Below are 13,466 nucleotides of genomic sequence, written 5' to 3' on the forward strand. Positions count from 1 at the left end.
TTTGGCATTCATCAAAAAATAAAAACATCACCACCATAATAAATAAATAAAAGTCATTTTTATCCGAATTGTCTACTTTCAGTTTCTCTTCTGGAAGTTCTGTTATTTTCCGATATTTGCGATGAAGGTCAATGTCATGTATGTAAACATATTAGTGAGGCATAACAAAAACAGCATTGTCTATTAGTTATTTTAATCCTTTTCTTTACTGAATAATTTACTGTCACCTTTAAATTATTAATCCTTTTGATGACAATGACACATGTTTTGAAGAACGCTTTAATTTGTTACATCCTCTCTGATTGGATAAAAATGATAGTTTTAACCAATGAAAATCTGGCCAGTCTAATTGACATTTCTTACGCAAATTCTCTCAGTTTCAATCAAAACAATGCATGAAATGTGCCCTGCTGATTTATTAAGTGTCACCCAATAGGTGTTGTTAAAACACACCATCAGTTGATAATCCAATTAAGCTTCAGGACAGGAAGGGCATTATAACTGTAAACAGGCATATATAATTAAACACTGTGATAAATTTGCGTAATTTTAAACACACTTTTTTTTTGATTCCGGGGGATTTTCATCCCCCTCCGGGAGACCGGGGGATGGGTCGAAATTCCGGGGGATTTTTCCCCCCTCCGGGGGATATGGCATGTATGACATTAAGTACGGCAAAATTTCGTCAACGCAGCCATATTGGAATTCCAACTGATTGAATGTGTAAACAAAAATGGAGGAGAACAAACTATGCGGTATATGTGCCAGTTTAATCATGTCAAAATCATTGCTAGTTTCCATCTTATTGTGTTGACAGTATTTCTAATTTAAATTGTGTTTGTGAGACATTTTTTCATTGGCTATAAGCAATTGGCACTGTTGGATAACTGATAAAAAATGACATACATACTTCTGAACAGACCATACATGTATTTTACGATAAAAATTGAGTGAAAGACATTGAATTAAAAACACATTCGGACAGACAGACAGACGTTTCAATAATCAATCAGACAGATGGATAGACAGACGTCCTGGCAAGTTCTTAAATTGACATTGCCTGCTGTCTAGGCGATGGCTATAATGTTGACTTTGGTTTTGTCCATAATACAAGGCAGACAGAAAAACACTCACTTGTCACACAGTCGGACATATTCTGACAATATTATGCAAACAGGCAAAACAGACTTAGTGCTAATCATTCAGATAATATTTCAACATTTTCAAAACAATATATAGATCTTGTTAGGTTTGCAGATGACAAAATTGTTTATTTATGAGTTGAAGGTACCTTTCTGTTAGTGTTGTTACATCATATGTCATAACTATGTTTTCTTTCTTTAATTGTCAGAATATGTGAATTTATAACAGATGTATGCCAACAATTGATGTTTAAGATAGGCTATGTTCTGAGGGAAGACTCACTTCTACTTATGACAAATGATGTATGTGGGAAGGGTGTAAATGATGGTTTAATATCTACATTTATTTTCTGTGTCTACAGTTTTAACTATTTTTTCACATATATTCACAAGTTGAAGACAGTGGTTGGATTATTTACATACCAATATAAGTTTGGGAAATAAGTTATTTTGAGCTGATTGACTTTTCTAGGAATATTTGAACACTTATCTGGAAAGTGCATTGCCAATGTAGCAGGGAGGAATGTGAAAGTTTGTATACAGGGGAATGCAGGATGAGCCTGTTTATACATAGACCACTGTCTGTTAAGATATATAAAACATATGCCTGTGTGACTAATTCCTCAACAAGAAGGATATTGTAAATAATATATTTGTGTTCTGGAGCTTCACTAATAATTCTTGAGGAATAATGATTGGTAAGTAAAATGTATGAAGTTTGGTCTATTAAAAGGGATTAATCATGTAAGATTTATCTTGTGTTTTACACATTAGAGTAACATACAAGGGATTTTTGTGTGTGCAATTTTCTGCCCTCTAAAGGCCATGTCCATTTCCCCCAAAATTTCATATTATTTTCACAATTTGATTAATGTAGATTACGTTAATGAATAAAAAAGCAATGAATTTCTTGAAATATAAACAAAATCTTGACAGGACTTACTCTTTCACAGCATAATGTATGCCCTAAAAAAGTTAAAACATGTATATTTACCATTATATTTGCTATTTTGGCCTGATTTTGTATTTTTCCCAAAGTTAACTTTTTTTCCCAATTTGCAGGCACAGGGGGTAAAAATATTTCCAAAGAAAATCACTGCATACACATGTAAGCTATGCAGTCCTTAAAACTGGGATCACACTACGATGTTTGGACCAACGTTTACCAATGTTTGGGCAAACGTCCAGCTCCACTAGTAAAAGTTGTTAAAAGTTTATAAGGGTTGATGCTGGCAAACGTTGTTTTTTTTAACATTTTTAACCTTGTAAGTTGTGCTCTGTCAAATTGTAAAAGTTCCTGAATGCTTGATTAAGTTGATTTAGTTTTACATGAGTTTGCCTAAGTTGGACTCTGCTGGCAAACGTGAACTGAGATGCTTGCGGTGGTGTACTTAAAGGTGGAGTTTGGATCAGTTGTCCAATTTTCACCTTAGTTACGCCCGGATGGCTGTGGAAAGTTCCCCAATGCTAGCCCCTTGTGTTACCATCATGTTCATTGCTTTGGGTACCCCTTGGTCTCCGTTAGACAAGGGTTCATCTAAGCTCACCACGCCAACCTCTCAGTTGATGTTTGCCAACAGAGTCCAACTTAGGCAAACTCTGTACAACCTAATCAACAACGGTAAATTTTTGTTCTTTATATTGCGACAAAGTTAACTGTTATATTCAGCTTAAAAAGTTGCCATATAACACAAATGCAGTTAAGAACTTTTTTCCATTCCTGGGTGAAATATTATTATAGATAATGGTTATCAAGCCTAGGACCATCAGAACTGGAGACTGTCTGAAAAATATGGTCAGCTATAGTTTTCACCAATGTATTTTTAGTATGGATGGCAACGAGTAGTAAAATTAATACTCGAGTAATCAGACGATCGTTCGATCGAGTACTCGGGTACTCGATTACTCGGAAAAATTGAATATGTGTTCGCAAAGACAAGATTGTGGATACATGTATCGTTAATGACGTATATTGTGCGTTGGTCGTATTATTGGTCATTTTCACCTTTAAAGTAAACTTTCATTAAGTATTTTTACTATTTTAACAAAAAATGATATAAAAAGAAAACAAATGTTGTTTCTGGCATTTAATTTGTCTGATTCGTTTCATTTTATACAAGTATGCACTGCAGTAATGAACAACCATCAGAATTACAATGAACGAAAATTTACAGCATACATAAAAATAGTGAACGAAATTCAATACGAAGTTCAGTTGTAGAGTTGACTCTACATTTTTTTTTTTTAAATGATAGTTTTTCGTACTGTGTAATTGTTGTTTACCTCATCAATATTCATAATTCTTGATTTAAAATATCAACCAATCAATTGTGATAATCATTGCAAAAATAGTTAAAATACGCCCATTACGAAATCAATTCTCGTAAACAGTCGATATTCTTTCGCTCGTTAGCGTCCATTGTTTGGTGGAAGGTCTCTAATTGGTATACAATAGAATTGTGTAGGTGAAAGTAGCGCTATCAAAACTTCGCTAATTGACATCAGTGCTAATTTGAAATAAGGGTCCTTTGTTGACAGTTTGCAACTATCACAACAACTGTCAACTAATTGGTGGGGTCAATTGTGTACACAGCGGGGATTAGAGGGACCGTAAATTGTCCTCTTGGCAACTAACCAGATCTGATATTTTGTCTGTAAATCGTGTATTTGGTGATTTTTATAGATTTTTTTTTTTTTTTTCTGAGTACTCGAGTAGAGATTTGGTACTCGAGTACTCGGACGTTCGATCGAGTACTCGGGTACTCATTGCCATCCCTAATTTTTAGATTTCATTTGTGAAGAAAGCCTTGAGCTGACGAAATCACACAATAAAACCTGTGTCCTGAGCAAGAACCAGTACATGTGTACACTTTTAGAGGTAATGCGCAGCTGGTGAGAGCTAAAAAATCAACCTGTTGGTCAAAATCCCACTAATTTATATAGACCATTTCATCAAGAGTTCTAGGAGCGATTTCAATTTCATACTTTAATAAGATATGTTTTTGTCAATAATACGGCTCCATTGTCCATACTTGGGCGTTCATATTGATGGGAGATAATCTTGGGAGTATTTCTGCATGAAAGGATGGCAGAATGCTGGAAAATGGAGAGCCTGGTTGGCAAGAATTACAATGTATAGAATATCATGTTATTATGGGCAGATTCTCTACAAGAGTAAAATCAATGTTAAATATTCTCAAATTTCATCCTTTACAATCTATATCATTATATGTCAAGATAATTATTCAATGGTTTACTGTGTAATTAACAACAACAAACATGAAAAAGGTATTGACAAAAAATATACTAAATAAATATACTATATATTTATTCACTGATAGTTGCACTGATTTATTTAAAAGATGAAGCTGAAGGCTCATGTGAGATAATGTCATTCTTTGGAACAGCTTGTCTGAGAAGCTCCATGTTTTGACAGGTTTAACCAAACTATTGTGGTATTGTTTGACCTGTTTTAATATGATTATGAATAAATGTATCTCATGAAGTCAGATGACATGTTAATAAATTATATCATGAAGTAAATATAAGAAAGATGAAAAACCAAAATTCTGACAGAAATGGTTTTCGTTTACATAAATATAATACACTGTAGAAATTATCTCTATCATATTGTGCTTCATATATTAAAGGGACAGATTAAATGTGGCTACTTATTTCAATTTCTTGAAATTGAGTTGTTATAGTTACTTTCTGTGCAAACACAATACAGCAACTGGCAGAAACCCATTTGAACAGAATCTTGTATATCCAAGCCTGAAAATAAATCGTTTTTCAATAGGGTTGACTAACTCCTTTCGGCCAAATACATTTTCTGTCATATTTTAATAGAGCTCTTATTTAAACTTTGATGCTGTTTTATCATTGAAACAAGCATATTGATCACATTTTACATGAGATGTTTTATCATTGATCATCATTTATCATTTTATCATTTGCAATTTTTCGACCAGTCAGTCACGTAGCTGCCTTACACGAGTACGCGGCTGAATCTACATGAGTCTGACAAAAAAAAACCCAGCCAATTTGCAGTATGCATGCTTGACTACGTGATCCTAAAACTGTCCAGTTTCCAATACTAAATACAGCATCTCAGAATGCACCAGATTGCACCAGGGTTTTAAAATAATTTTGAGGGGGCAAGCCCCCGGACCCCCCTAGCACAATTATGAATCCACATGAATAGAGGACTAGCTACTCCCCTGCCAGGGTTTGTTAATTTCTGTTTTGATGCATGATGTATTTAAGCCATGTGTTCAGTGAACTGTTTTACTGATAAACACCAGGGGTTGTGTACAGCTACGATGCTGTGGATACTGATCACTGATTGGTCAGTCACAGACATTTAGAACTCTGATTATGGTCGATTGGAAATTGTGCTAAGCTGAATTGGTATTTCATATTTTTGACTCTAATTACTTGACTGATCTTATTGAATTTAACATGTTTGAAAACATTTGCTGAATTGGATACAATTAGGTTCTTAAAGTATGCAGGGTTCTCAAAAAAACAAGTGGCAAGCGGGTTTAATAGGACATTTTAATTTGTTACACTGACATAATATTAAATGAAATTCTTCATCTTATGCCTATGTTTTGTATGCACGTTGATGCATGATTTCATAATACTGTTTTTTATGTGGAAGACATCCATTAAATGTCCCTGCTATAAAATGGTGCGGTTTGTGACTTTTACTAGCTGTCGCCTTGTATTTTGTAATGGAAACCTGGAACATTAAATATTTATACACCACTGTAATTGGGGTGTCATCTTGATGGTTATAATGGCTGTGTTTGGCATAAATACTGATTTGGTGACAAATAAATAATCATTACCAGAAACCATAACTAAGAATATAGGAATCCTTGTATGTTAGAAGAACAATTTCAGTAAATGTTGTTTTTTATGACATTGATGTGGTCCCTAAGCACCTTGCAAGAAGAAAAACTGTCCTACGTCTTTATTGATTATCAAGTCAAAGACAAGAACATTGGAGAGACTTAAGATATTGTCTTTTATGTGTTCGTGTAGCAAAAAGTTATTTTTCAATTTATTGGGTAAAAAAATACAAATGACTATTTATTTTTATTGACTAAGTTTATTTTGTGGTATGATTGTAGTTCTTGGCTGTCAGTGTCAGTACCCCCCCCCCACATTCCCCATCCCCCACCCCCCATCCTTCAGTAAGAACTGTTTTTTAATGCATTGGAATATAGTTTGGCGGGCCTTAAATATTCACTATGGTACACTGTTAGGATTGAGGAGAGCAGATATGTATTCCAATTAGGCCACAGATTCATTAGCAGGGTTGTCACTCTTATCCTTATCAAGGAGTTTCCCATGTCAAACCAACAAGGCCATAGCATCATCAGCAGATATCTCTGACCTCAACTGTCTCATCCCATCAAGGAGTTTCCCATGTCAAACCAACAAGGTCATAGCATCATCAGCAGATATCTCTGACCTCAACTGTCTCAGCCCATCAAGGAGTTTCCCATGTCAAACCAACAAGGTCATAGCGTCATCAGCAGATATCTCTGACCTCAACTGTCTCATCCCATCAAGGAGTTTCCCATGTCAAACCAACAAGGTCATAGCATCATCAGCAGATATCTCTGACCTCAACTGTCTCATCCCATCAAGGAGTTTCCCATGTCAAACCAACAAGGTCATAGCATCATCAGCAGATATCTCTGACCTCAACTGTCTCAGCCCATCAAGGAGTTTCCCCTGTCAAACCAACAAGGTCATAGCGTCATCAGCAGATATCTCTGACCTCAACTGTCTCAGCCCATCAAGGAGTTTCCCCTGTCAAACCAACAAGGTCATAGCGTCATCAGCAGATATCTCTGACCTCAACTGTCTCATCCCATCAAGGAGTTTCCCCTGTCAAACCAACAAGGCCATAGCATCATCAGCAGCTATCTCTGACCTCAACTGTCTCATCCCATCAAGGAGTTTCCCATGTCAAACCACTGTAAAGGCTGTAGGATCATCACCAGGGTTGTCACTCTTATTCTTGTCACTCAACTGTCTCCTGGCAATCAAGGTGTTTCCCATGGCAAACCATTGTGAATGCCACATCAGCAGGGTTATCTCACGGATTGTTCCTCAACTGTCTCATGTCATCAATGTGCATCTCATGGCAAACCATCGTTAATGCCACAGCATCATCAGCAGGGTTATCACAAAGAATGTTCCTCAACTGTCTCCTGGCATCAAGGTGTTTCCCATGGCAAACCAATGTGAATGCCACAGCATCATCAGCCGGGTTATCACACCGATTGTTTTTCAACTGTCTCATGGCATAAAGGTGTTTCCCATGGCAAACCTATGTGAATGCCACAGCATCATCAGCCGGATAATCACAAAGAATGTTCCTCAGCTGCCTCATGTCATCAAGGTGTTTACCCATGGCAAACCAATGTGAATGCCACAGCATTATCAGCAGGGAGGTAATACAAAACAAAGTCAAACATGCAAATATAACTATAAACAGTTACATTTTTTATCAAATTTCTAGCTTAAGTAGCTTAGGAAATAAGTGTACAAAGGGCTTTTTAACACAAATTTCGGTATTGAGGACAACTTCCACATACATTTATAAAAACAAAAAATTATGACATATATTATACTCCATTAATAGACAATTGTTTATACGATTGAAACTTGTATGGATCTGACATAGTTAATTAATCAAAATTACAAATTCAGCCTAATTTACTGTTACTTTATTCATGTACCCTTCTTCCATTTGTTTTCAAGATTATATAGGAAATATCATGAACTTTTGACCAGGCCAGACCGATTTCAGTTTCAAAAAGTGTAAAAAAAATCGGTCCGAAATTTTGTCATTTTTAGCTCTACTGGCCAAAGGCCAGAAGAGCTTATGCGATGGTAATGTGTACGTAGTATGTGCATCCGTGCGTCCGTGCGGTCGTGCGTTCGTGCGTCTGTAAACAATTGCTTGTGAACACGATACAGTCTTCAGTTTTGATTGTATCTCGATGAAACTTGTACAGTATTTAGATATCCATTAGAGCTCGGTTCCTTTCGAAAACCAGCCAGATCCGCCCATGCATGCCTAGATTGTGGCCCTTGATAGTATAAAAAAATGCTATTGTGTAAACAATTGGTTGTGAACACGATACAGTCTTCAGTTTTTATTGTATCTCAATGAAACTTGTACAGTATATAGATATCCATTAGAGCTCGGTTCCTTTCGAAAACCAGCCAGATCCGCCCATGAATGCCTAGATTATGGGCCATGAAAGTTTTAAAGAAATGCTCTCTATTTTTAGCCAGGTCTGCATGAGCGAATTCTATTTTTAGCCAAGTTTACATGTACGGTACATGTAAATTCAAGTCTAGAGTTAAGGGAGACAATTTGCAAGTCTAGGATTTTGAGAGACAATTTGCTTTTTGCTTCTGCAGCTGATTTTGTGAATTACTCTGCCTTGTTCTTGTTGAAAGCCCAAAGGCCATTTTTTAGCTTTAAGTTCTGTAGTTTGCGCATTCATATTAACAAAATTGGTTGTGAATGTTTAAGTTATGCACCTCAAGGTGTCATTACTGGCCACACCCAGGGTTCACAGGTTTGGTAAACATAAATCTGGAAAGGTTTGAAAATCTTTTTGTGTGTTTGTGCATCCATCTCAGCACAATTGATTGTGAATGTTTGTTCAAATTGATCAATGTTGTCCTAGGATGCCCTTGACTTTGACCTTTTGACCAACTTTTTTTAACTTTTAAAACTACAGAAATTTTTACTATGAGTACAGTTTTGAAAGCATTTTTTTTTTGTCAGATGACTTTTACTTGGCACATATTAAAATAGTTCATGGAACTAATCTGCTTACAATACTTTCTGGGCTCAGATGTTGAACGTGCTACGTTTTTAGGTAAGCCAAACACAAAACATAAACCATATGTCTGTTGGCTTTTACCCATACATACATGCTCTGGATTGATATGACCACAAAAGCCATGCCAGTAGAGCATAGGCCCTTTTGGGCCTCTTGTTTTATAATTTCGGTCCAAAACGACTAGGCCAGTTAAAGTTGCAGAAATTGTAATACACAAATATTCATGGGTCATTCACACATTCAAAACTACCCCCAATAGGTCATAAAAGTGTCTTAGTTACCATGTGACTAATGCGACCAGCTGCTTTTTCCGCAACACTGATCACTCTATAGCCTATCTGTTAATTAGGAGGGGCTTGCAATCAGTCCAATCACGTGTATTGGTAGGTTGCAGAAGACACAATTAAACAAACTATGTGTCAATTGTGTGCTTGCAGCTATCCTGATTAAGTGTTAAAATCGGTCCATATTTTCACATGGCAATATGAATATGCTATGTCGTCGTCGATCATTACATGATATATCTGTTTGTTGATTACCAAACTGTTAAATTTAAATTGTTCTTTTAAATGTGCATATGTCATTGTTAATCCGAACCTAGTCATATATAGGATATCAACAGCGACACGCTTGATTAACTACATAGTCTGGAAGCTGAGTGCGCCGCTTACGTCATTTTAATTCGCAGTAATGAAAAAATCGTTGTCGATATCACACTTATAGCTTGAAGCATTGATTATAAATCTAGATATATATCATTATTCAAGAGTATCAGTGGAATGTTGACCCACTGTAGATGCATTAAGCAAATAAATCTTAATACTGTTTCACTTTTTGTAGTCTGACCACTTTTCGACAGCCACAGTTATTTACCATCGCAGTCGTTCTTACTAGAAACGCCGCAGAACTCGATGAGAATCTCATTTGAATTAAGCTTGTATCAATGACTGAATCTGAATCAGCTATGCGGCTCTAGAACCATCTTAGGAATTGCGACATTGCGAAAAAATATTGACAGAAAAGACGTCGCGAAAATGTGTGACATTTCTAAGTAATCGGACTTTTGAACAGGTCTTTCTTTTTTTCTGGGGGGGGGGGGTTGTCGCCGGGTTAAGACCGATTGTCGCCGGGTCTGGTCCGATTGAGGTTCCAAAGTTTTAGAAGCCCTGGTTTCAATTATCCATCTTTAATAGATACTTCAGTTATCAACAACTGCTCTGTTGTACACAATGATCTTGGCAAAGATATGATCTCAGATCAAAGGTGCAGGTTGTGTAATTGTTTTGTTTGTTTGATCAATGGATGATATGCCAAAGGCTTTTATGTAGACCCTTTAATTTTGGAATCCCACAGAGAAGGGATGAGACAGACTCTTTTAGAAGCTGTATTATACCTCAGTATACCGTTTAGTCCGCATTCTTTAAACTTTTTGTTCATGCCTATGTTCAATAGACAATCCTAAGAGACATCGATAAGAATGCAAACTTGTTTTAAATGATATTGGTGTTGTGTAACCTACTCATACTTTAACACTATGGTTACAGGTAATATTAATGATATCAGAAATAATTCAGATTGCTTTTAAAAAATTAGTCATTAAATTTAAAGATGAAAATGATATGATTGCCATTAGTATGAATCATATTGAATCTTCAGTTCAGTATCATGATTATGATCATGATGTTACAATAGGACTCTTTTCTAAGTTGTCCTGTATCCCTGCGCGGTAGATGCATGTTTATACACTGAAATAGATGTGATACAGGTTGCCAGAAAAGCATCCTATTTGTTTATAACTACCTTTATTTTATACCGCCTATGATTAATACCATGTTTTAATGTACCAGACTGTTTGCAGTTCAAATCAAAGGCACTGCACTCAATGGCTTTTACATGTTTTCCCGGAATTTCCAATGCTGAAATGAATTAATTAAATTTATTGAATTTTTCCATTATCTTGTATGTAAACAAAATAAAGCAGTTGAATTATTTTGGAACATTTTCTTTAAATGATACAGTTTCTTCCTGACAATTTTCCATAATCATTTCATCAATAAATGTAGTAAAAGATTTAAATAAAACTACAGTGTGTAGTGGCAGCACTCACCACATTGCACTAGTATGATGCGGGATCTGGGCACAACAATACATGGTATGGATTTGTCAGTACGGTGATATGTATTTTTGATTTTTACCAGCAGTATGGAAACAGATATGGATTAAAGGCATATAGTCAATTTGTTTATCGATAATATTACACATCCTTAACAATTAACCATCGTAAAATTTAAAAAGAAACAAAGGAAATATCATCATGAGTAAAACCCGTTACAGAAAGAATATGTTCTAGTTTGAAAATTCTTATGATATAATAATATATATACTTTCATATTTGTAATTATGTTGCTAAAACATTGACAAAAAAGAGAAATTCTAGTCTTGCTTTGACAAAGATAACTTTTCATGTAAAAATATATTGCCATTAGTTTTGTGATCATATGATCTATATTATATCAAGCTTCTTTTACATGGTGCCTCTGTCATGCAAGGTAAGGTGTAGTATTGGCAAAAATAAATAGATCAATAGCTGGATGCCTGCCTCTGTTTCGCTTGCATCCTTGCAACATGGCATCGTTCTGCTGCTTTATGCTCTATCTATTCGCAAGGGACGTTTTGTTATCAGAGGTGTCAACTATCGATTGTCAAAGATGAAAAGTAGCCTCAAAAAGAGAGTGAGTCTGTCCACTTTAATACTTTAGATGGTCATCATTTGTGTGTTGTTTTGCAAAAGAAGCCAATTTAATGCAAAGAATGCCCGGTTGTTTATGTCTGAAAGTTAGACTTTGGGTCTTATGTGGAAGAATGAGAGGGAGGGGTTCGCAGTTGTTGATATGAAGGCAAGACCTGCCTCTTGACTCTTAGTTTGTGACTCTCACCGAACCCTTTAGCAGTGTATGTTAAAATGATAGGACAATTTACGAAAAGGAACTTTTGGTCAGGTAAAAAGGGGAAGTCTCACTAAAATATTTCCTGCCAGATCAGATTGATTATCAAGCCACTTGACATTAAACTGGTAGGTTTCCCACAACAGGCATGGGAGACCGCTGTCTGAAACCCACCACAGAGGGCTGGGCTTACCTTGCTCCTGGTATAGGCTGTCTGAAACCCGACACAGAAGGCTGGGCACACCTTGCTCCAGGTAAAGGCTGTCTGAAACCTGCCACAGAGGGCTTGGCACACCCTGCTCCAGGTATACGCTGTCTGAAACCCGCCACAGAGGGCTGGGCACACCTTGCTCCTGGTAAAGGCAGTCTGAAACCCGCCACAGAGGGTTGGGCACACCTAGCTCCAGGTATACACTGTCTGAAACCCGCCACAGAGGGTTGGGCACACCTTGCTCCAGGTATACGCTGTCTGAAACCTGCCACAGAGGGTTGGGCACACCTTGCTCCTGGTAAAGGCTGTCTGAAACCCGCCACAGAGGGCTTGGCACACCTTGCTCCTGGTATAGGCTGTCTGAAACCCGCCACAGAGGGCTGGGCACACCTTGCTCCAGGTAAAGGCTGTCTGAAACCTGCCACAGAGGGTTGGGCACACCTAGCTCCAGGTATACGCTGTCTGAAACCCGCCACAGAGGATTGGGCACACCTAGCTCCAGGTATACGCTGTCTGAAACCCGCCACAGAGGATTGGGCACACCTAGCTCCAGGTATACGCTGTCAGAAACCCACCACAGAGGGTTGGGCACACCTAGCTCCAGGTCTACGCTGTCAGAAACCCACCACAGAGGGTTGGGCACACCTTGCTCCAGGTATACGCTGTCAGAAACCCACCACAGAGGGTTGGGCACACCTTGCTCCAGGTAAAGGCTGTCTGAAACCCGCCACAGAGGGTTGGGCACACCTAGCTCCAGGTATACGCTGTCTGAAACCTGCCACAGAGGGTTGGGCACACCTAGCTCCAGGTATACGCTGTCTGAAACCCGCCACAGAGGGTTGGGCACACCTAGCTCCAGGTATACGCTGTCTGAAACCCGCCACAGAGGGTTGGGCACACCTAGCTCCAGGTATATGTTGTCTGAAACCCACCACAGAGGGTTGGGCACACCTAGCTCCAGGTATATGTTGTCAGAAACCCACCACAGAGGGTTGGGCACACCTTGCTCCAGGTATATGTTGTCAGAAACCCACCACAGAGGGTTGGACACACCTTGCTCCAGGTATACGCTGTCTGAAACCCACCACAGAGGGTTTGGCACACCTTGCTCCTGGTATAGGCTGTCAGAAACCCACCACAGAGGGTTGGACACACCTTGCTCCTGGTATAGGCTGTCAGAAACCCACCACAGAGGGTTGGGCACACCTTGCTCCAGGTATACGCTGTCTGAAACCCACCTCAGAGGGTTGGGCACACCTTGCTCCAGGTATACGCTGTCTGAAAC

At 37.9% G+C, this 13,466-nt stretch overlaps 1 protein-coding gene across 8 annotated transcripts in view; it reads left to right on the forward strand.

Moving 5' to 3' along the window:
• Positions 1–13,466, forward strand: part of LOC128217248 (muscle calcium channel subunit alpha-1-like) — a 167,879-nt gene that overhangs the window by 38,393 nt on the left and 116,020 nt on the right. The window contains exon 1 of one of the 8 annotated variants that reach the window (XM_052924257.1): positions 1,455–1,840. The exons of the other annotated variants lie outside the window; for them this stretch is intronic. Coding sequence (XP_052780217.1) covers positions 1,834–1,840 — 7 coding nt within the window. The 5' untranslated portion in view covers positions 1,455–1,833. Of the gene's footprint in view, positions 1–1,454; positions 1,841–13,466 lie in introns of those variants that run through there. 8 annotated transcript variants of the gene reach the window in all.

Source organism: Mya arenaria, chromosome 14 (genome assembly GCF_026914265.1).
Source record: "Mya arenaria isolate MELC-2E11 chromosome 14, ASM2691426v1".
Taxonomy (NCBI): Eukaryota; Metazoa; Mollusca; class Bivalvia; order Myida; family Myidae; genus Mya; species Mya arenaria.